This window comes from Octopus sinensis, linkage group LG3, assembly GCF_006345805.1.
Source record: "Octopus sinensis linkage group LG3, ASM634580v1, whole genome shotgun sequence".
NCBI lineage: Eukaryota > Metazoa > Mollusca > Cephalopoda > Octopoda > Octopodidae > Octopus > Octopus sinensis.
The window spans coordinates 127,970,809-127,995,483 of record NC_042999.1 but is presented as its reverse complement, the minus strand read 5'-3'; the positions used below and the strand labels follow the sequence as shown (position 1 = coordinate 127,995,483).

Sequence of the window (24,675 nt, the reverse complement as noted above, 5' to 3'; positions counted from 1 at the left end):
CCTCTCATATAGAAATCAAGTTTACACTTTAATGTTAATAAGCTCTTGTAATCTAAAAACTAAATAGAGTAAAATAGTTGGCTACTTCCGTGACAAAGAAAGGTCAAAGGATTAGACTTTTTATAATAAACCTTATCAATACTAACAAAAGCAACTTTTTTACAGAGCAACAGGCATTTTGATGGACGTTGTTATTTTTGTTTTTTGAGGAGGATTCTCTTGTCAGTTCTTGAAATCTGTTCTGTGTAAAATAGTTGCAAAAAAAAAAAAGAAAAAAAAAAGAAAAAAAAAAGAAAAAAAAAGAGAAAAAAACCCATAAAAATTGATTAAAAATAAAAAGGAAGCAGAGCAAAGTTTTAACATTTGCTAACAGACTGGTGGAGGAAAAAATCCAGACAGTAGTAAAAAAAACTGATGGTGAGAAAGATGAGTTCAGAACAGAGTGTAACTTTGTGGAAGATGTAATGTTTATCGAATGCCATCAGGAATGAAGTCTAAGGTGTGTGTATGTAAATATGTGTTGTGTGTGTGTGTGTGTGGCAGCTAGATGACTTGCCCAGAGAGTGAGATACAAAAAACGTATTAGCTAGAGATTAGCAATGGGCTAACTTTCCACTAAAATGTATTGTGCCTTTAGGAATAACAGGAATAGCAGCACTGTACATATTCAAGACACATGGAGCTGCACTCAAGATGTACAGTGGAAGCATATGTACAGTAATTAGAACAATTAACACTCCTTGTAATAACATCAAGCTCAATATTTGAATGGTACTCATTTTATCGACCCTAAAAGGATGAAAAGCAAAGTTGACCCTGGTAGAATTTGAAATTCAATGATAATAAAAACCCTTTCTACTATGGGCACAGGGCTTGGAATTTGACTATATCAACCTCAGTGCTCAACTGGTACTTATTTCATCAACCCCAAAAGGATGAAAGGCAAAGTCAACCTTAGCAGAATTTGAATTCAGGACATAAAAATGTCTGAAATGCTGCTAAGCAATTGATCTGGTATGCTAATGTTTATGTTAGCTCACCATTTTATCAATAATAATACTGATTTCAAATTTTGGCACAAGGCCAGAAATTTCAGGGGAGGGGATAAGTCGATGACATTGAGACCAGTGTTCAACTGACACTTAATTTATCAACCCTGAAAGGGAGAAAGGCAAAGTCAACCTTCGCAGAATTTGAACTCAAACGTAAAGACGGACAAAATATCACTAAGCATTTTTGCTTGGCATGCTTATGATTCTACCAGCTTGCTGCCTTAATAATAATAATAATAATGAATGATTTTCCTAATTTAGACACAAGATCAGCAATAATAATAATGTAAATTATGAACTGGCAGGTTGTAATAGAAAAGTATAGCCACTGTTAGGTACATTATTATAGTGGTTTATGGTAGACGATGTTGGAGAAATATCTATACATACATATGAATGTGTGTGTATATACATACATATACACACACACACACATTAAATACATGGTTACAGATGACACTACATAATATTTACAGTTGACAACTAAACCAGTTTACAATGATGACATTTATGAACATATGGCTACTTCACATTTTTGGTTCTCTGGATCAAGTAGTAGGTAGTTTGTACCTGCCCATGTGCGCACACACACACACACACACACATGCCAGTCAATGCCACACATATACGCATGCTCTCTTTCACTCTTTCGCAGAGTCATTCTGTCAATGAGATGGATCCTAAAAAATAATGTTATGTTGTCGGGGGACCATATGTCCAGAGATTAGCCAGTGCCATTGCAAATGGAAGTATACTACATTTGGCACAATAAGTTTATTCTAGTGAGATGAAAGTAGGAAGAAAGGTATTTTTTTTCTCTTTTTTCAGTGAAAAAAAAAAAGAAAAAGCTGAGAAAAATATGTGGTAAAACCTACATTAATTAAAGACTAGTAACAATGTGCTGAGGAAAGTAACAGGACATTTAAGAAAGAGGATAAAAGAGTAAGAAAAAAATTAAATGAAAAATATCAGTAATATGATATATTTTCCATCTTAATCTTAACCCTGTAATTTTTGTTGGGGTAATGATGTTTTTGTAACAAAGTATTAGTAATACAATCTTTAAATCATTCTATAACTAATACATAGTTTCCGGCCAGCTTTAAATACCTGAAATTGTTTGACAATATTGTCTCTGGTGGCAAATTATATATATATACATATGTATATGTATATATATATACAAACATGAACGTACTTTGAAAATACTGGCCAAGAAAATATCTCTGTAAAATAATAGCCCTCCTTGAAGTGTGGTTTTATCCTCAGGTGGAGAGGAGGTTTAGTGTTCAGTGAATAGGACTGGATCTCCATGGTACGGATCTCTCCATTATGAAAGAAATTTAGGAATCAATTTACCAAACCCATTAATACTTATTCTGACAAATACTCATAGTAATATTAATCATTGCTGCCAATACTGCAATACTTTCTTCTTGATCGACAGCTGTTTGTCTTTATATTTCTTTCACACACACATATATATATATATATGTGTATATATATATATATATATATACTTGTTTATTCATTCATACATACATGCATACAAATATCATACAATACATATATTATATATATACACACAAACGTAACAGCTCTGGACTTTGTATTCATTTGGCTACGTTCTGGAATAATGCTGCATAGAATTCTGGAACAGTCATTTTGCTCCGGTGTTTATTAACTATCTCCTGAATCTTAACTTTCCTACGTACATGAGGTGGCTGGTAACTGAAACAGAGAAAACAATTGTCAATGAATTGTAACAGAACAAAAGTATGTGTGTGTGTGTGTGTATGAGTGTAAGAAATAAGTGAATACGGTAGTGAATATTTCTAGTACATTCAGTAATCAACATAGCATCATCATCATCAGCATCATTATTGTTTTAATATCCAATTTTCCATGCAAGGTAATATTCCTCACCCACTCCATGGCCAGATATGTTGACACAGAATACTAGAGATGAAGGAGACACCAGCATGATGCTGACATTTGTTTATAACCAACAATCAAATGATAGTAACAGGGAGACAGTAACACACACATCCATCTCTCTCTCCACCCCCTTTATATATTCTATTCTAATTATTTTCCAATTATCTTCAAATTTCGTTATACTGATTTAGTTTTGTATGGTAATTATGAAAATGAAATTCATTTTCCCAAATAAATAAAAAGTTAATAAAAAGTTTGTAAATTTTGGGTAATTTTAGCCAGTCAAAAGCCACCATTATACACATGACTGTAAATCTCACATAGGTGTGTTTCCATGGTAACAAGCAAAACTGTTATCTGTCCTGTTTTCATTGTAATAAGGATACTGTATTTAGAGCAAGTGACATTTTCACCACTGCAACCATCACCACAAGTTTTGAAGAGCATTATCATTTTGTGCCTGCGTTATTTCTGTCTGTCATTTAGCAAACAGACAGCTATTACACAGAAAATGCATGGCTTTCGTTTTTTTTTTCTGATTGGTCTTCTCACTAGTATAATATTAATGTAGCCTTATTGATCAACATTCATCCAACAGCTGTGGCATGGCTGTGTGGTAAGAAGTTTGCTTCCCAACCACATAACTATGGGTTCAGTCCTACTGCATGTCACCTTGGGCAATTTATCAAACTTTGAACATCTCTAACATTTTTCTAAATTATTCTGGGAATACGTGAATCCCAAATTTGGATTCAGTATGAAAAATTACACCAATACACCAAATCTGAAAATTTTTCACTTAATTCCAAAATTTCCAAATTAGTGACAACAGCTGAAAAGATCCCAGAATGCAAACACACACATACATGTATGCAACTGCTAGTCAACCCACGTCTCTTTTACCTTCCTCCAATGTGAATTTACCACTGACTACCCCTCCACCCTTATTCACTACATTCATTGCCTTCTTTTCAACCCTCTTTTTCCACGTTCCCTTCTATTCACCTTCTTGTCCCTTGAGTGCACACTCTGACACTGCCTCATCCCCATGTCTGCCTCACTTTCCAGCTCCAACTCAGTTATTCTTACCTACCCTTATACATACAATGCAAGGTAGCTACATATCTCCTCCATATCAACAAACCTGCTCCTGTCCCTGCTATCATACTTTAGCCTCTCAACAACTATCATAAAGCTGGCTCCCTATCTTCTACACTTCCACTCAGTCAAGGGTGCCTTTTAGTTTTGTGAGTTACATGACTTCACTTACCAGTGTTGGTACCTTGAAAAAAGGACCAAGTACACTCTGTAAAGGACGTCCAGCCAAAGAAACCATGACAAAACAAACACTGGAGCATTATGCTGTCTTTTGACTCACCAGATCTTGTCAAACACAAGCCAGTATAGAAGGCATATATTAAATGATTTCATTCACACATGCACACACACATACATAAATCAAAGAAAAAGAGGATATCTATGGACAACTGCTTTGAAACCTCCAGTTTCTATATCCAGACTATGAATTCATATTCAAACCAATAATAATTGGAGCACTAGGTTTTGTTAGTAACTCTTTATAGGAGAATCTGGATGAACTGGGATTTTCAGAAAGAGAAATCGACTGGCTAATTCATACATTACAAGTGCGATCTGTGAGTGGAACATTAAAAAATATGCAAGACTTTCCTCAAGTTCCAAATGTGAATCTGTTTGTATTAACTACATCCTAAAGATAGAGACTTGTATCTTTGTTGGAAACCAGCTCCCTCTGCCTGGCAACTCTTTAAGAATACAAGTGTCCGTGGGATACCCAGCTGTTATATTATAATTCACATTAGAAAGATTGAACAACTGGAATACTCATGGTTAAAACTGTTGCAAGATCCAATAATACTTTATACAACTTCTGAAGTAAATATGATACTTAAAATTATTTAGGAACATGAACAGATAGACAAGATTTTGCAAAAAATATATTGTTTTTGTCAATAATATAGTATTTTACACTGATTCCGTTCTGCTTAACTATTAAACGAAAATACTAAGAACAAGCATATACTTACGATTCACTTTCCAATCTGTTCCGCCGGCATATGTTTATGGCTGTTTGTCTAACAAGAGTTCCTAAAGATCGTCGACTTACTACCATTCCATCAACAAGAGGTATTGCCATGGCAACTCTGTGGACAAGAATAATAGAAATATATGACAATCAGCTTCAGCTTGCAAAAAATATGCTTCCATCACATTAACCTCTTTTATATAGAACTACCAGCAGTACTTTGGCTATGCCAGAGTTTATAGAAAGTATCGGAAAATATCAAATTTCAAACACCTAGGTGATACAAAACTGTGCTCTAAAACTTGAACATTCATCCTTATATGCATTCATCATCATCATCATCATCATTTAGCGTCCGCTTTCCATGCTAGCATGGGTTGGACGGTTCAACTAGGGTCTGGAAAGCCAGAAGGCTGCACCAGGCCCAGTCTGATCTGACAATGTTTCTACGGCTGGATGCCCTTCCTAACGCCAACCACTCCGTGAGTGTAGTGGGTGCTTTTTATGTGCCAGCCCCGTCTGGCAAACGGCTACGGTCGGATGGTGCTTTTTACGTGCCACCGGTATGGGGGCCAAGCAAGGCTGGTAACGGCCACAATCGGATGGTGCTTTTTACATGCCACCGGCATGGGGGCCAGGTGAGGCTGGTAACGGCCACAATCGGATGGTGCTTTTTACGTGCCACCGTCATGGAGGCCAGGCGAGGCTGGTAACGGCCACAATCAGATGGTGCTTTTTACGTGCCACCGGCAGGGGAGTTCATTTTTGTATATTGAATTAGTTATGTTTAACTCAACAAATACATGTGATAATAATTTTAAATCATTTGTATTTTGTTGAAGATTTTCAGCTTTATCAATAACATATGAGTTCTAATTCAATAATGGCTGATAGCTTTTAGATATTTGTGTATAAAAATAGAGCTATTCACTAAACATAGGAACTTGTGGAAGAGGAAGATGCAGGATAAAGTGGTGAAGACTGACACCAAGATGTCGAGTCTCTTATGGGAAATGAAAAGGGGTCAAGGAGAGTGGCAATATGCTATATTTGAAAAGACCCATCTATTTCAGCAAAAATGAGGTCTTATCAGGTTGTCTGCCATGTTGTATCCCTCCTACTGTCCTTTATAACCTTCTGTTTCCTTCCTTTACCTCACTTTCCCCAAACTGATATTCAGTGTCCAACTCTATTCCCATATCTAGTCACACTTTCCAGTCTAGTGCACTTACCTACTCACTCACATTTTCTATTTATTTATCCTATTCTCTTTCATATTCACTTTGTATGTTGACCTTTCTCTTTCCAAAGAAAGAAGTCAGGTTTATTCGCCTTCAGTAAGACACCTGTTCCGGCACCTGCATCCCTACCATACTTTCATATCCCTCAATACTATAGCCTCAGTTGAAGAGTGTTGTCTTGCAGCTACTTGGTGACTTCGCTTGTGCCATGAAAATAAAGCATTCAGAGCACTTTGTAAAATGGTTGACATGAGGAAGGGCATTCAGCCATAGAAACCACGTTAAAGCAGACATAGGAGCTTGGTGCAGCCCTCTGGCTAGTCAGTACATGTCAAACTGTTCAACCCATGTCAGCATGGAAAAAGGGACGCTTAATGACAATGATGATGACCTCTCATATGCACACACACACACACACAATGCTTCCATAACTTTACCTAGTTGGGAGGGCCTTCTTGAACTGCCTATTGCCAGTCATCCCAGTTACTTGTAATCTTCCCCGAAGCTCAAGGTCCTGAAATCAGCCTTTACCACTTCATTCCATGTCTTCCTATGTCTCCTCTTTACTGCATTCCCGATATACATTAAGTGAACAGCACTTTTTTTGTACAACTGTCTGCATTCATATGCATCACATGACCATATCAATGCAGTCTTCTTTCTTATTAATTACATTTGGCTCCTCCGTATCTCTCAGCACAATCTTGAGAAAAGTCGGTTGGCTGTACCATTTGTCATATACTAGTTTGTGTTTTTTTTAGCAAATATACTAAACTTTCAACCCTATACAGTTACCCTAAAGTAGTATAGCTCATAGCTGTAGACAACAAGAGCAGCAAGCCAGTGACAAGCATCATTGGCAGCAACCACAACCCTCAAACCATACTTGTTTTAACTCTTTTGTTTCTTTCCTAAATACATTACCTTTTGTTTTGATTAGTTTTGAAAATCATCATCATCGTTTAGCGTCCGCTTTCCATGCTAGCATGGGTTGGACGGTTCAACTGGGGTCTAGGAAGCCCGAAGGCTGCACCAGGCCAGTCAGATCTGGCAGTGTTTCTACAGCTGGATGCCCTTCCTAACGCCAACTACTCCGTGAGTGTAGTGGGTGCTTTTAATGTGCCACCGACACAGGTGCCAGACGAGGCTGGCGAACGGCCATGCTCGGTCGATGTTTTTTAGGTGCCACTGGCACGGAGGCCAGGCGAGGCTGTCACGGCCACGATCGGATGGTGCTTGTTACGTGCCACCAGCACGGAGGCCAGTCGATGCGGTACTGGCTATGGCCACGTTCGGATGGTTTTCTTATGTGCCACTGGCACTGGTACCACAAAACTACAAATTCCATTGATGTTGATTGATTTCGATTTTGATTTGATTTTTTGATTTTTGATTTTCACTAGCCTCAACAGGTCTTCACAAGTAGAGTTATGTGTCCCAAGAAGGAAGGTATGCACAGGTGGCCTGACTACGTCCGAGGTAGGGGCCATGGGTTATGGCGTTGTTTGGAAAATAAATAAACATGAAATTTTGATGGAAAGTTTTAATTTAAATCACTTCAAAACATGAAGTTTGTATCACAGAACAAGGAGCCATTTCAGGCAGTTTGAAAAAGAAAGGACATGTTGGATAGTGTAATCCTAGGTACACTATGAAAGACAATGGTGGTTGGAATGCTTTTGGTTATATATGTATATGTTTAATGACAGCTGAATTATAGCAGCAACACTATAAATACAATAAATGATTTACTCGCTTCCAATGCTAATTTCAATAATTCCCATTAGAAGAAAGCAGGATTTTTCAAAAGGAAGTAGGATGGAGTATTAGAACATTATCTCAGCTCTGCAAAAATAACACATTACTGCAGAAATTAGTGACACAATATATGTCAAGGCTGTATCAAATTACAGATCCTATTAAGGATAGAGTAAAATGGAATGGAATGAAATTTGAGAATAAGTAGTGGATCATTAGAGAAAAAATATCTGTGTAGACAAACAGTTTTTTTTCTCTTTTCCCACTACTACTTAACAATTAAGTACTCATGAGTCACGGTGAGTTGAAAATACAATAAGACTAAATAAACAAATTACATTTCGCAAATTGCTCTACTTGCTCTATAACTGGATGATTTCCTTAATTATCAGCAAATTATATCATTAAAACTAAGGACTCCGATACACACACACGCACGCACGCACGCACACACACACATATGAGAAGTGAAAAGCATATATAAAAATCGGGCCTTTCAAAAGTGACTAAAATTTGACAAACCAACGGGGGGAGACTTCTACATGGGCATGTCCTGCACTTTCCGCTACTCTTCTAGCTTTATATAAATCCACTGGTGTCATTATATTCAAGCCAGGTGGAATTAGCTTTGAGTCTCTACATCTACACAGGAAAGTTAGATGGTTTGAAAGCTGAGCTAGTTTTTGATGGAGTTTCTGTATATGTTTCCATTGAAGCCTAAAGTTGGCTCCGGACCGATTAGATAATACAGTTCTGTATATATAGAACTGTATTATCTAATTGGTATAAGCATTTCAGTTATGAGCATCACATCTTGGCTTGTATAGATAGAAGTGTAAGAGGAAGAGGAACTTTGAGAAAGGTAGATCATAGCATTTTTAAAAGAAAGAACAATATTCTTCACCGAATAGATTTATTATTTCAATGATAGGGAGCAAAATAAATTGCTCCACCTGTTTGAAATAGCAGCCAAATTTCTCTAGTGAGTCAAAAAGAAATGATGCTATCTAAATCTACACTGAATAATATAGTGATAGATACTTAGCGCCTTCAGAAATAAAAGATGGTCATGGTTGGAGGTCTGCTTAATCAGGAAATATGAAGCTAAACAAAAACAAATCATACTAGGCTCTGTTCTAGAAAAGACTATACATATCCAAGATTTACAAAACAAACAGTTTAGCAGTTAAATCTAGTATATTTAAATATACATTTCAATTTGAAGGTCAAAACAACAGTTCGTTATCTACTCAGCCAACTCTTCTTTTGCAGTTTGAATAACATTTTCTTCTTTGTTCCTATAACAGTTCCTTACATGAAAAGGATGAGACTGATAAAGGTGGTAAAATATTGAATTTCATTTTTTTTCATCATGTAAAAAAGCAATCTTAACATAATAAAAAGAATCAAATTCCAACTCTTTTAACAATGTTTTGGCAGACTGAATTAACTTACCGTTTAGTTGGCCCTTGCATTCGCACTCGGAATAAACCATTTTGTAACGCATGAATAAATATAATATATATCTCTTGGTTTCTCTGAGTTGTTGATGCACTGGAATTGTAGCTATACTGCTCCATTCCTGTGTTGGTGTAACTTAGTAAGTCATCTAAAAGGTAACCAAATAAATAGCATGAAAAACAGTAAATCCTTTATCATTTGTGACACTAATATTGTTAGGTTTGTTGATGTAGTCATTATTGAAAATAATGACACTAAAAAAGAATGTGACACCTCATCTGATTTTGAGGGAGTGTTCCAGTCATCAAAGGTGATATATCAATCAAATTAATGAAACATCACTGTCTTCATAGTGTCCAAAGTTGGCTAGTCTCATTACAACCACCTCTGTCAATCTAGTAAGTTTTCCTAACTTATATTATAGGTAGTGTTGTCACCATAGTAACTAACAAATTTTGATTAAAAATGCAAGAATTTCAAGTGCAAGTTTGTCAACACAATGCAACATAGACTTCAAAAAAAGACTATATGTATGTATGTGTGTGTATCATCATCATCGTTTAACGTCCGCTTTCCATGCTAGCATGGGTTGGACGATTTTGACTGAGGGCTGGCGAACCAGATGGCTGCACCAGGCCCCAATCTTGATCTGGCAGAGTTTCTACAGCTGGATGTCCTTCCTAATGCCAACCACTTTGAGAGTGTAGTGGGTGCTTCTTACGACCCACCTGCACAGGGGCCAGTCAGGCAGTACTGGCAATGACCTTGCTCGAATCTTTTTATGCATGCCACTGGCACAGGTGCCAGTAATAGCGACGTTGGTAATGATCATGCTCGAATGGTGCCGTTTTACGTGCCACTGACATGGAAGCCGGTTAGCCACTCTGTCAACGATCACACTCGTATGGTGCTCTTTGCACCCTGCTAGTACAGATGCCAGTCATCGAATTTGATTTCGATTTTGATATATATATATATATATATATATAATTTTTTTTTTTGTGGGGAGGGGTTGTTTGTTTATGTATGTGTGTGTGTTTGCTTCTATGTCTTTCAACATATAGACAATGCAATACAGACCTTAAAAAAGACTTTCACTTGGAAATCATTGAACAAATATTTTTACTAGCAGCATAGCAACAGGAAATGATTTGGTCTCCAATAAAAGTGGAAACTATACAAACAGAATATTTTTACTTCTTCATGTCAGCACCAGCCCTAAAGCTCAACTTGGGTAAAATTTATGGAAGAAGCTGGTACATAATTATATCTTCATTAGTATGAAGTGAATGAAAGACTTTCACTTTTTACTAGTATCATTCATTCATTCATTCATTAGACTGCAGCCATGCTGGGATACCGTCTTGAAGGGTTTAGTGAAACAAATTGACCTCAGTACTTATTTTATTTTTCTAAGTCTGGGACTTATTGTATTGGTCACTTATGGGGATGTAGACTAACCAACACCCGTTGACAAGCAGTGGTGGGGGACAAACACGACATGAAGATACATGTTGTTAAGTTCAGTCCTACTGTTCAGCACTTTGGGGAAGTACTATAGACATAGGCCAACTAATTCCTTGTAAGTAAATTTGGAAGAAGAGACTGTGTGGAAGCCTGCTCTGTGTGTGTGTTGTCTCTCACTGCTTCACAACCAGTGTTGGACTGTTTACATCCTCCATAACTTAGTAGTTTAGCTAAAAAGACTGTTAGAATAAATACTGGACTTAAAATAGATCTTAGGGTCGATTTGATTGACTAAAACTTCGAAAGTGGTATCCCCGCTTGACTGCAGTTGAACGACTGAAACCAGAATATGTATATGTGTGTGTGCACAGGTGAGCACGTAAGTGTAAAACAAAGTGGAAAAAATAGTACTTGAATACCAAAGGTAGAGTGATATACTTTTTTTGTTTTATTAAAGCTGCAAAATTATCACAGAACTGTTACTCAGAGGTTCACATTCCAGTCCATTAGACAGAACTGTCTGACAAATGGAAACACAAGACTCTGTGTAACAGTTCTGTGATAATTTTGCAGCTTATATATATATATGTGCAAATATGGCTGTGTGGCTTGCTTCTCAACTACATGGTTCTGTATTCAGTCCCACTGTCTTAGGCAAGTGTCTACTACTCTAGCTTCAGGCTGACCAAACATCTTGTAAATGGATTTGGTACACAGAAACAGAATGAAGCCCATTGTGTGTGTGTGTGTGGTGTGTGTGTGTGTGTGTGTGCGTGTGTGCGCGCGCACATGTTACAATCTCCTTGCACTGATATCATGCGATAGTTGAATGTCACTAGCATGCAAACAGTGCCCTTCATTTCCAATCTTCCAGGACATGTCTGGTAATAGGAAAATATTACCTTGTTTGGAAACAGGTGGGGATTGATGTCAGGAAGGGTATCCAGTCATAGAAAAATACATCTCAATAAATCTGTCCAATCCATGCAAGTATGGGAAAGTGGACATTAAGTGACAATGATGAGCATGAATAGAAGAAAGAAGAGACAGTGGTCAGAAGAGATGTGAAATAAATCAAATTCTGAGGATGCTAATGTAGAAATTATGACAAAAATATCTTCTGAGAGTTGAACAGTGAAAAAATACTTACTGGAAGGAAAATTATCACAGTCTTCAAAGCTTTCTAACCATACTACAAACACCCGTGTGTCTGGCCCAACGGCCAAAGATGAATGACGACCATATTTTTTGCCTCTCATTATTGGAACTTCTGGAGGTGAACCAGGACTCTCTTTTTCTTTACCATTTTTGTCTGCCAACAAGATAAGAGACTTTGGTTTGGTCAAATTGAGATCAGTTCCGTTGAGAACTTTTTACTGAAGGATCCTGACTGGTTTTTGTCTAAAATCAAAGATCAAAAGATGGCATTTGAATCACTCAAAATAAATTATTCAGAATTCAAGAAATTGGTTTCTTATTTAAGCTCAAGGCAAATTGTTTTTTCTTTTTTGTTAAGGAAGATTATATTAGTAAATTGAATCAACAACAGTATATTACTGGAGAGATAATTGTCAAAGCCAATCTTAGTAGAACTTAATGATCATTTATTTACATTACATATCTAAACTGATGTATTCATTTTCCCTGCATGTGCCAATATTGTTTTCACACCCAGGCACCTATCTTACTTTCATTGACACAACCCAGTCTCTTTGTCTTCAAAGTCCATGCTATGTAACAGAATTATACTTAAGCTGTTGTATATATACAGAGAAACCAAAAGTAATAAGAGTCCTTAATGCCTTTCCAGCTAAGTTTCGATCTATACTATCATTAGTTCTTCTTTTATTACAATGTTAGTTAAATAACAGAAAATTTTGTAAACAGAAAGTATTTTAGCAAACTAAAATAAATATGAAAAATAAAAAAAGCCCAGCTTGTTAAGCTTACCAGCATCTTGTTCATTCACTCCTGTGGTTGATCCATTGTGTATTGTATCTGTTGAAGGAACTACAAATGCTACTTCAGAAGAGACATCTGCCCAGTAAAGGATTTGTTGCCGACCATCATAAATACTGCCACCCGTATTGGAAGGAATTTCATCTTCTATAAAGTAAACAAAGATAAGGAGAAATATATATTATCATTTCAGTTTCTACACAAACAAGGAAGCTCGAAGTTCAGACAGATGAATAATATTAAAAAAATGTTTATATTTCTTACCATTAACATCTTCTTCATGAATAACTTTCCAGCTGGTCGATAAATTACCTGTCCAGCCAGCATGTTTCCGTACAAACACAGGCCAACCAAGGGACTGTAAAAATTCTAGAAACTGAGGCTGTACACTGTCAACAGAGTTCTGAAAAATAAATAAATAAAAGACAAAGGATTACCTATGAGGATTATCTCAATATTTGATCCGTTACCCTTAACAATGGACATGGTTTAGTCAGAGTTGTGAGAAAGAAGGCTACTTTGTTTAATAATAACAAGGATTTAACCCTTTAGCATTTAAACCAGCCATATCCAGTTTAAAAGCAGGAAGAAAATATTCAACCTGTTTTATGTTCAAACTAGCCAGATCCAACTTTTTACACTTACCCTACAATGTCATTCTAAAAATACACATTCATTCACTGAAATCTCAAAGGTATGAGATAATGCATGATTAATTCAAAATAATGTGAATAAATAAACATTACATTTGACAGAGTAATCTGAATGCTACATGGTTAATTTAGTATGGGTTTCAAGTATTAGGTTCAGTATGGCCTTCATTCTGGAATACACATTCCATTTTTTGTCACCTTACAATGATAAAATACAGCTTTGGTTTTGTCATTATATGATAGAATTTAGTTTTATTGCTACACTGAAAACATCAAACTTCAGATGACATCTGATGTATAACACTTGAGTATACATTACTGCTAAATTGAGTGATCATTCACCAACTTCCAAACTACCAGTCTTCTCCATTAAGCCAGAGTGTTGACTGAGGATGACTGCTGAAACAACCTGCATTTTTAAACTAATTTTATTTACATTTACAGATATTTTAACAGGTTGAAAACTACCTCTCAACAAGATATTTTACTCATTACTGAAGCTTTCTTATCTGGAAAATAGGTAACAGTTTCTCTTTAAGAGACATTTAAATTGTTCTATTATATCCCACTCATGCTGACGAAAAGAAAATAGAATAAACAAATACATAGGTATTTTTTCAAATATGTACATCTGTGTATTTGTAAACAAATATATAGATAACTAAAAAGAGGTATTTCATTAGAATATATGAGTGCATAAGAATGCAATTATATGCATGTATGCATGCGCAACTGGAGGTAGATAGATAGATAGATATATAAGTATGGATAGAGAGAGAATAATACCAGTAAAAACACAGAAAGGAACATGACAATGTGATAATATGAAATGGAGTTTGAATTTGCTAGTTTGGGGTTAGTCAACTAAAGACTTAAACAGTTAACTTCTGATTTATAACATGTGTCAATTTGAAGGAAAATACAAAAAGACATTACCACATTTTGTACAATTTCTTCAGGAGTTTTCTGGCCAGACTTCATGTAAAACACATGCACAGTATCACTATCACGGCTTGGAATTCCATCTAATGTTTCAAGATCTGAGAACAAGGCACTGTTTGTACTGTCTAAAATTACCAAGGGTGGAGGAACGCTGCTGTTACTTGATTCCTTTCAACAAATTGAAATTAGAACCTATGATGATTTTGTTGTCAAAATGGATTTAAATTCAAAAATTTAGTTGATGCAATAATGAATCATGACTATAAACACACACATAATTAAAAAAATATATGTATCCTTGTTAATTCAAATGTATGGGGCTGGTATTCAATATTTAATGCAGAGTTAATATAATAATCCTTTCGCCAATATATACCAAGAAGAAGCAATGCTAAATTTGAACAAAAAAAGAAATAAAAATTGAAAACACAGTTCTTCCACTGTTGTTGGTCTTCTCAAAATAATAATAATTATTATTATCATTATTATTATCAAGGTGGTGAGCTGATTGAAGAATCATAAGCATACCAGGTAGGATGCTTAGCAGCATTTCATCTGAGTTCAAATTATGCCGAAGCTGACTTTATCTTTTATCCTTTTGGAGTTGATAAAATAAATACAGTGAAGTACTGGAGTCAATGTAATCGACTTACCCCACCCCACCACAAAATTCCAGGCCATGTGTCTACAGTAGAGACAATTACTATTATCATTATTAATAAGGTGGCAAGCCAACAGAATTGTTAGCACATCAGACAAAAAATGCTTAGCAGCATTTCTCCCTGCTCTGTACAGTCTCAGCTTAAATCCTGATGAGATCAACTTTGCTCTTTATCCTTTCATCATCATCATCATTATTATCATCATTTAATGTCTGTTATCCATGCTGGCATGCATTGGACAGTTTGACCAGAGATGACAAGCTCTGGAGAGCTGCACCAGACTACAGCCTGATTTGGCCTGGTTTCTATGGCTGGATACCCTTCCTAATGCCAACTGCTTTACAAAGTGTGCTGGCTGCTTTTACATGGCACTGCACAGGCACTTTTATATGGCACCACATGGGTGCTTTTACATGGCACCACTACAAGTGCTTTACAACACCAGAAGGATCGATCTTAACACTCCTGCTACAGGGTATGGGTCTTCTTGAGTACAACAAAGCAGCTGGCATCTCAGTCTTTTGTCATCTTGTCTGAAAGGTTCAGCATCCAACCCTTTCAGGGTCGATAAAATAAAGTACTAGTCAAAACCTGAGGTCAATGTCATCAGCTACCCACCCACTGGCCTTGTACCAAAATTAGAAATTATATATGTTACTGATGCTTTAACAGTTTGACTGAGGTCTGGAGAGCCAGCAGCTGCACTGGGCTCCAATCTGATCTGGCAATGTTTCTACAGCTGGATGCCCTTCCTAATGCCAACCACTATGAGTGTAGAGGGTGCTTTTTATGTGCCACCAGCACAGGAGTCAGTCAGTGGGTACTGGCATTAGCCACGTTCAGATGGTGCTTTTTAAATGCCACCAACACGGGAGCCAGTCAGGGGGCATTGGCCACAGCTACGATATTGGTTTTACTTGACTCAACAGGTCTTCTCAAGCATATCATATCACCCAACACATGAGGGGTACTCTTAATTGGGCCGGACATGCATGGCTGCGATCTCACTTTAGTTGCTGGGTCTTCTCAATCACAGCATATCTCCAAAGGTCTCAGTCTCCTGTCATTGCCTCTGTGAGACTCAATGTTTGAAGATCATGCTTCACCATTTTATCCCATGCCTTCCTGGGTCTACCTCTTCTACAGGTTCCTTCCACAGTTAATGAGTGGCACTTCCTCACACAGCTGTCCTCATCCATACATAACACATGACCATACCAATGCAGTCGCCTCTCTTGCACACCACCTTTGATGCTTCTTATACCCAACTTCTTTTCTTAGGGTTCTTACTCTCTGTCATGTATGCACACTGACATTATACATCCAGTGGAGCATACTAGTTTTATTTCTCGATGGAGTTTGTAATTTGACAGCCTTCCTATTTACTAAGACTTTGATTTTTGCTAGGTTAACCCTAAGGCCCTTCGATTCTAGACCTTGCTTCCACACCCTAAACTTCGTCTCTAGTTCTGGCAGTGACTTGGCTATTAGAGCAAACCCCATCTTAAATGAAAAATGCATATTTTGTTAATATATTTGAGGTTTGCTTCTCCAACAATCTTCATTGATTTCTGCATGTAAAGTGAATAAGTGCCCCAGCATGGCCACAGCTCATGAGCTGAAACTAGAATCAATCAATCATTATAAACTGTTACAAGCACAATTTTGTTCCAAACTATAGATGTATAATAACCAGATCAAATCAAACATACCCTCAGTGCTTCCAGAGAAAGGAACCCATAATGTGAAAGAAATAACCGTGCTGTCTGAAACTCATTTCGAATTCTGAAATGAAAGAAAATAGTGTCACAAAAAGTAGTCTTTTTAGCAAAAGAAAAAAAAAACCTGCAAGTATTCGAGGTAGTTGGGGGAATATTGTAATGGCTCATATATATGGGGGTGGGGGTGCTGCTGAAAAGTTCTAGACTTTAAGGGTATCAAGAAAGGCCTGGTTGGAGGCCCAACCTTCTAAGTTCTTTTACAGGGCTTCAAAAAACTGAAGGACCACTGTAATAAATGCGTGAATCTGAGAAGGGGAATATGTTGAATAAAATCATAATTTAGTGGTCCTCCTGTATTTTCTTTTACCCAAAGCAAGCAGCGCGTCTTCATACATGTTAGTGTGAAAAGGATATATGAAACGTCAGGCATAAACTTATAATCAAATTTTAAAACACACTTTAAAATAACACCTAAGTAATGATTTGAAGATTCAAAGATAATTATTATCATTTTAATGTCTGTTTTCCATTTCAGCATGGTTTGGACAGACATCCTCCAGTACAGCATCTTGCCATTTGTAATCCTCCATGATTCCTTTTAAAAAGTTTAGCATCTTGAAATCAGTTTTCACCACTTCTACTAATGCCTTCATTGATCTACCTCTTCTGTGTAATTCTTTCCCTTGGATTGTTTGGCATTTCATTACACAATTTAATCCTCCAAATGCATTAAATGTCAACAGTTTAGTCTTCTCTTTAGCAAACTACATCTGATTCCTCTTATGCCCAGTCTTTTTCACAGCCCATATGTGCTCTGTTGTTCATGTACACCAGTGGTTCTCAACTGGGGTTCACATACGATTTTTGGGAGGTCTATACAACAAAATGGTATACTGGGCATCCAGAATAGTATTTTAAGGGCCCCTGAAAAAATTTTGCTCTAAATGTATGTATTGGTTATGTATTGCAAGAAACATCTAGGTTCTTTTTCTCTAATATTTTACATAGTTCAACTTACCCAAGTTAATGTGTGAAAGACAAAGTAGGAATTTTGAAAGAAGTTTCTACAAAAATAGTTTTAAAACATCGAATGGCCAAAGGGGTCCACCAGAAGAAAATGGAAATCAAAGAGGTCCATAGGTAAAAAATTGTTGAGAACACCTGATGTACACTAACACTACACATCTTGCACAACAATGTTTATCTCTGCTTTCTAAACCTTCAAACATTCTTCCATGGTTGATGAAGAAACAAAAGAGTTTTTTTCTTCTTTCTTTGTTACATGGGGATCAAATAGTTGTTGGATAGCTCTGATGATTAAAATTAACAGACAAGGAAAAAAAAAACATCCATACATTTTGCATTAAAAAATATGTAAATGTTTCTCCCTTATCAATTTGGATTAAAAACCTTATTGTTGTGTTTGTATTCAAAGAGGGGTCACTTTAAACTTTTCCCCTCTCTCTCTCTCTGGTGGTGGTGGTGTGGTGGGGTCATGTTATAAGACGATTTAAGACATAAAAATAGAGTCTGTACTTCAAAGAAGCATAGACTTTGAGGAAAATGTTGAGCTCATCACTGCTCATTTAGAAACTTCCTAAGATAAGAGCAATAACTGGCAGTCTGCTTTTGGCAGCAAAACTTACTTGGGTGGTTTGCATTCTGTGTCGGAGTTAACTTGATGACAGTTACGTTTTCTCTTCTCAGTGACCTGTTCAGCAATATTATTTTCAAAAGCTACTTGTGTGTCTATTATCTGTCGAAGAACTTCAAGTTCAGATGAAGTCTTCTCTGTTACAATAGACTCCATAGTTGGAATGCTGAATTCTCTGTAAAAGATAAAAATTATTAAACTGAAATCTCTAATAAAGTAAAATGAATAATTTTTAGCCAAAATATATGTATGTGTGTGAGTCTAAATCAAAGCAATAAAATAAAATTTGAAAATGAATAAAGCGGACGTTAAACGATGATGATGATGATGATGATTACATGATTTCAAAATGATTATTATGAGTGTGTTTGATAGGAGCATTTGAGATGCATATCGCAAATATCGATTCATTGTGTTAAGTGACTCTCTTTCAATTTATGTGAAACCCAAATATCAAGCTTCTTAACAAGTCCAAGACATTCTAAGTGATTTTCAGTTGTTGTGTGTGATACATTTAACCTCTCTGCAACCTCTCGCACAGCTATAACTTGATTCAATTACGGCTTAGATTTGATTAGGTCATCTTTGAGTGAAAAATCTCCAGAACGGAATTTTTAAAATCATTTCTGACAGGTGCATTCTATTAAGCAATCAATGCCATAAACTTCACATATCTCTTTGTGAGCCTTCATAGAAATAAAAATGGAAAATAAGGTGAAAAGTTTGTTTTTGCACTCCATGTTACAACTGACACTGAACTAACAGTTGTGAACAAAATTACATGCAATTTACTTCTAAAGAAAGCTAAACGTAACAACTTTCAAATGTCAAAACATTAACAAAAAAGTCACTCAAAAATCATAACTCTATCTATTTGAGAAAAACGAAATTACTTTCTTGCCAACAGTTTCCAAGATCCTTACTATTTTGGGGAATGGTTTATTCAACCCTTTTAATACCAATTGCCTGAAACTGTCTCTGGGTTGATGATAAAGTGTTCTTAGATTAAAACTTTCTTTCAAAGTGTCAAGTTAATTTTCAATTAAACAGTGTGTTTTTCAACAGAAACATGGTAAAGGGTTAGTTAGCCAGGCCACTCACCAGATATTTCATAATATAAGGGAAAAAAGGGATAGAAATTTTTAAACACTGATAATTTTTTTTTTCCAGACTATATAAGGGAATTCGTAGCATTCATGCCTTTCTGAAAACATTGACTCCCGAAGCAATGCCTTTTCTTTTTTTCATTCATCATCTGCTTCTTAATGTAAAAAAATAAAAAGTAATTACATAAAAAAGTAAATAAATAAATAGAGAGTCCATAAGTTTGCAAATAGACCAACATACTTTGCCCTTTGCAAAGTGGTTGGTTGGTTGTTTGTTTGCTCACTAAGACCATCATCATTTTTAGACCAAAATAAAAAGGAAGAGGGCAAAGTTGAAAAAATTCCAGCAAACTCAAGTTGAACAGAGTATAAATGTTAGCACTGGGATCTGATGTCACTAACATACCTCAATTACACACACACACACTCACACATGTATGTATCCAAAGGGGATTAACTTCAAATAAAAAAAAATTATCGCCCTTAGAATTTGAAAGTTAATAGCAAAACGATAGCAACATTTCTATTACTTCTAGAATAATGAAAGTGATGATTACTTGGAGACTTTGCAGAATAGTGAAGCACACGACATTGGGTTTCACTATCATTAGGTCGTGGGTTCGATACTTCGGCATGGTTAAGAAGCTAGCTTTGCAACCATGTGGCACTGCATACTACTTTGGTCAAGTGTTCTCTACTTATATAACCATGAGACAACCAATGTGCTAAGAGTGAATTTGATAGACAGAAATTGCATGGAAACCTGTCGTATATGTGTGTGTGAGATTTTGTATCTGTGTTTGTCCCTGTGCCACCACTTGACAATTGGTGTTCTTTGTTTATGTCTTCATAACAGTTTGGCAAAAGTGATCAATAGAATAAGTACCAGACTTGATAACAAAAAAAAAAAAAAAAAAAAATTAAGTACAAGGTTCGAGTTGTTTGCTTAAAATCTCTTCAAGTTGGTGCCCAGCTTGGCTGCAGTCCAATGACTGAGACAAGTAAAATATATAAAAGATAAATGAAGAGAATAGGGGAACAAAAAAAGCTCGATTATAGTTTTTGGAGATTTAGAGCAGAACAATTTTACTTACAATTTTGTTGCAGGAATTGTTTCTACAATCTCAGGAAAATATCGATGCTTTACATTGTGTTTAAAGCCAACATTCTCCATGGGAAACGGTCGTTGAACCTGAGAAACATTAGCTTTGGAGTTGTTCTGTTGAAATTATGAAAAATAGAAAATAAAAACGGTTTGATATATATATATATATATATATATATATATATATATATATATATACACACACACACATATGTATTTGCTTATGTATAAGTTGCAATCCTAGGTACAAATTTTTCTTTTCCTCAATAGTTTTAGCCCATTTTTTCAGTAAAAATCAAATATAAAACAGTGTGACTTATACACAAGCAAATACAATATATAATATAAACTGCTATGTTAGAGTTAATGTAGCAAAGCAGGGAGCATTAAAAAGCAATTAACAAATAATTATGCAATGAAGAAAAGACACTCATTCAACGAACGATATTTTTTGCACTTCTGCTCCGCATACAGGAGGTCCATACATTTAATATGATAGCACTAGCTTCTAACTACTATTTTTCATGCGTTTAACATCTCTAAACTATTATTATATATATATTTCAATACCAAAATTTCGCAGTTATTTAATTTCTATTACATTACTATTTTCAGAACCCTTGATTATATATGAAATAAAATGAAATCATTAATTGATTTAAATTATAAATCTAAAGGTTTGTATCAACTTTCTCATTAACTAGTTACAGTTCTTTAACGATCTCTTACTAGATAAATGATTATACATATTTATTGATAGCTCCATAAAGGAGTGCTCATCAATCAAAGTGGATGGAACTCATGGAAAAATGAAATCCAGAAAGACATGGGATGAAGTACCAAAGGGCGATCTCAGGACACTGAACCTTACAGAAGAGATGATAAAGGACCGAGATATCTGGTGCCTTGCTGTACTCAAGAACACCCATTTTCCACAGCAGAAGTGCTAATGCTGCTCCTTCTTGAAGAGGATTGTCCTGCAACAACTCTGTACCAGTGTCACATATAAAGCACTTGTGCCAGCATCATGTAAAAGTGCTCATGCTGGTGCCATATTAAAAACACCCAGCATGTTATTAATACTGGTGTAATGACTCTCCCTAGACACAACAAAATTTGTTTCAACACATAAATTCACATAAAGAATCTTGCAAACCAGATACAAAAATGAAGTAAATGTAGTCAAAATATGAGTATTTCCATGTTAAAATAGATTGCCTTTACTGGTACTAAACAATGGCTGCAGCTTCTTCCTGGCATCAAAACGATCAAGACGTGCAGAGCAGCTAAACAATAAAACTTACAATTACTTTGCGTGGCTGGTGTCGAAGTTGCATAGTCCAGGCATGTCGTCCAAAAGGACCACGGATGAGGGCTGTTACTGTAGGTAATGGATCTAATTTAAAGAACAAGGAGAAAAATAAAAGAGTAAGATTTTTAAAATTTAATACTTGAACAAATTTAATTTTAATTGATAATAAAAAAATTAAAAACAATTAGTAGCTTTGATCAGTTCTGTTCTATCATATGGAGATAACAATGGTATGGAGACAGCAATGGTGTATGATGAAAAGGAAGCATTGAAAGACAGCCATGATGAATTCTGTTCTATGATATGCAAATAGACAATGGAAGAATAAATTGTTAGTCTAACTGTAGCCATGCCATAATTATTGCATGGATGTAGACAGTTGCATACAGAAGTGCCGATCACTTAAAGTGGCTGGAACCCATGGACGAAGGAGACCCAGGAAGGCATGGGATAAAAGTAGTGAATGCAAAAGGAGCTGGCAAAGGACCGAGATATCTGGTACCTTGCTGTACTCAAGAAGATCTGTCTGCCATAGCAGAATTGATAGCTTGGTTGGTGCCACATAAAAAGCACTGGCGCTGGTGCCACATTAAATGCACTGGTGCTAGTGCTACATAAAAAGTTTCCAGTACACTCTGTGTTGTTGGCATTAGGAAGGGCATCCAGCTGTAGAAACCATGAAGAGACAATGGAGACTGGTATGGCCCCGCAAGGCTTACCAGCTCTGATAAAATTGTTCAACCCATCCCAGCATGGAAAACGGATATTAAATGATGATGATGGATGATGCTGTCCTATAATTTATTACTGAGATGACACTCCATTTTAAAGATAGTAAGGTGAGAAACGAGCAATGATTAAATTAAATGATTATATAGAAACTGCCTTGTTGATTGTGTGTGTGTATATGTGTGAGTATATATACATATATATATATATATTACAAATGGAGAAACAAATTTAGTTTGTTCATCAATTTACAGATATTATAATGTTAGATTATTTATTCGTTTTACAAATGAGAACATCAAAAGCATACAAAATATTATATAAATCAATAGATAAGATAATAATACAAATACAGATTTTAAAAGTCATATTATAAATTATTGAAGTCCATATATATATATATATATATATATATATATATAAATATGTAAAACAGGCATTAAACAAAATCATTATTATCCAAATCAGTTAAATCCTTGTTAATATTTGATGATGTTGATCAACAAAAGATACTGTAACATCTTACCTTCTAAGTTTCCAAGTGGCTGTTCTAAGAGTGCAAGAATTATTGAGTTTTCAAGCACAAAGTAACGGAATGGTGAACCTTGGTCATGTGAGGAAGTATTTTTAGCATATTTAAGAAGAGACTGCTCATCAAGTAAAGAGAACAAGGATTCTGGGCCACATGGAGGTGGAAATGCTCCCTGAAACCAAGAAATTATTGCAAATTTGTATAAGGTTTGCTTATTTTTTAGTAGGTGGCAAATGATGGGGATGCTACCAAAATTATGCGTACAATATCTGATATGATTTATTGGCTCATCTCATAAATAATTTGCTTTTTTTTTATACTTCTTTTATTTTTCAAAATTAAGATAACCAAAGTTCTTTTTTAATCTAAAATATACTCTCCTTCATTTTCTACAATGCTCTTCCATCTATCTTGTAGACATGCAAAGCCCCTCTTCCAAAATTCACTTACCCATGACAAAAAATACTTCTCCACTACTGTTCTGACCTTGTCTACAGAATTCATTTTTGTTTTTCATCCAAATGATTCTGAAAACTGAGGAATAAATGATAATCAGATGGGGCAATGTCCGGCGAATATGGCGGGTGGGGCATTGTTTCTCATTCAACCTGCTCCAGCCTTTGGAATGTCATACTCGCTGTATGTGGCCAAGCATTATCCTGATGGAAGAACATTTTTTATCTCGAAACTAAAGATGGTTGTTTTTCTTCTAGTGCTGACTTAAGCCACTCAAGCTGGGTTTAAATGTTCAAAGTGGACTAAACCTTTCATATCCCACCAAACAGATAACAACACCTTACGTGGGTGAAGACCTTCTTTAACCTGGGGTACTAATGTTTCTCCTTTCCCTACCCACTGTCTTCGGCACTTGATATTTTTATAAAGAACCCATTTCTTGTCACCAGTCACTGTTCAGTTCAAAAACGTTTCATTTGAGAGACGTGACAGTAAAGAAGAGCACACATTCACTCTCTGCATGCGATTAAACTTGGAAAGTTTGTGAGGAACCCACTGACCCAATTTGCTAACTTTTCCAATGGCACGCAGTTGTTGATGAATGGGTGAATGACCAAATACAAGCTTCTCTGCTAGTTCCTCAACAGTTACAATGGGATTTTGTTTCACCAGGGTTTGCAGGATGTCCTTGTCAAGCTCTACAGATCTTCCAGAACGAGGCTCATCTTCTTGGCTGCAGTTTCTGGCTCAGAATTTTTGGAACCACCAGTGACACTGGCTTATGCTTAATGTCTGATCCCAATATACTGCATCAATGTTCCTTGCACTTCCTGTTGTGTTGTTGCCTTTATTGAACTCATAA

The 24,675-nt window shown here is 36.0% G+C and overlaps 1 protein-coding gene across 8 annotated transcripts in view; it reads right to left on the bottom strand.

Moving 5' to 3' along the window:
- Positions 1-1,839: 1,839 nt before the first annotated feature.
- Positions 1,840-24,675, bottom strand: part of LOC115209118 (ral GTPase-activating protein subunit beta) — a 113,038-nt gene continuing 90,202 nt past the window's right edge. For 6 of the 8 annotated variants that reach the window (XM_036501293.1, XM_029777255.2, XM_029777253.2 and 3 more), the window contains 9 exons: positions 23,352-23,529; positions 22,089-22,180; positions 20,774-20,898; positions 18,566-18,748; positions 16,911-16,983; positions 14,531-14,704; positions 13,206-13,344; positions 12,933-13,088; positions 12,184-12,383 (listed from right to left, as the gene is read on the bottom strand). In XM_036501293.1, the coding sequence (XP_036357186.1) occupies positions 12,325-12,383; positions 12,933-13,088; positions 13,206-13,344; positions 14,531-14,704; positions 16,911-16,983; positions 18,566-18,748; positions 20,774-20,898; positions 22,089-22,180; positions 23,352-23,529 (1,179 nt within the window). In that variant the 3' untranslated portion in view covers positions 12,184-12,324. Of the gene's footprint in view, positions 2,784-5,056; positions 5,174-9,509; positions 9,664-12,132; positions 12,384-12,932; positions 13,089-13,205; positions 13,345-14,530; positions 14,705-16,910; positions 16,984-18,565; positions 18,749-20,773; positions 20,899-22,088; positions 22,181-23,351; positions 23,530-24,675 lie in introns of those variants that run through there. The other 2 variants (XM_036501294.1, XM_029777252.2) reach the window with 2 other exon arrangements.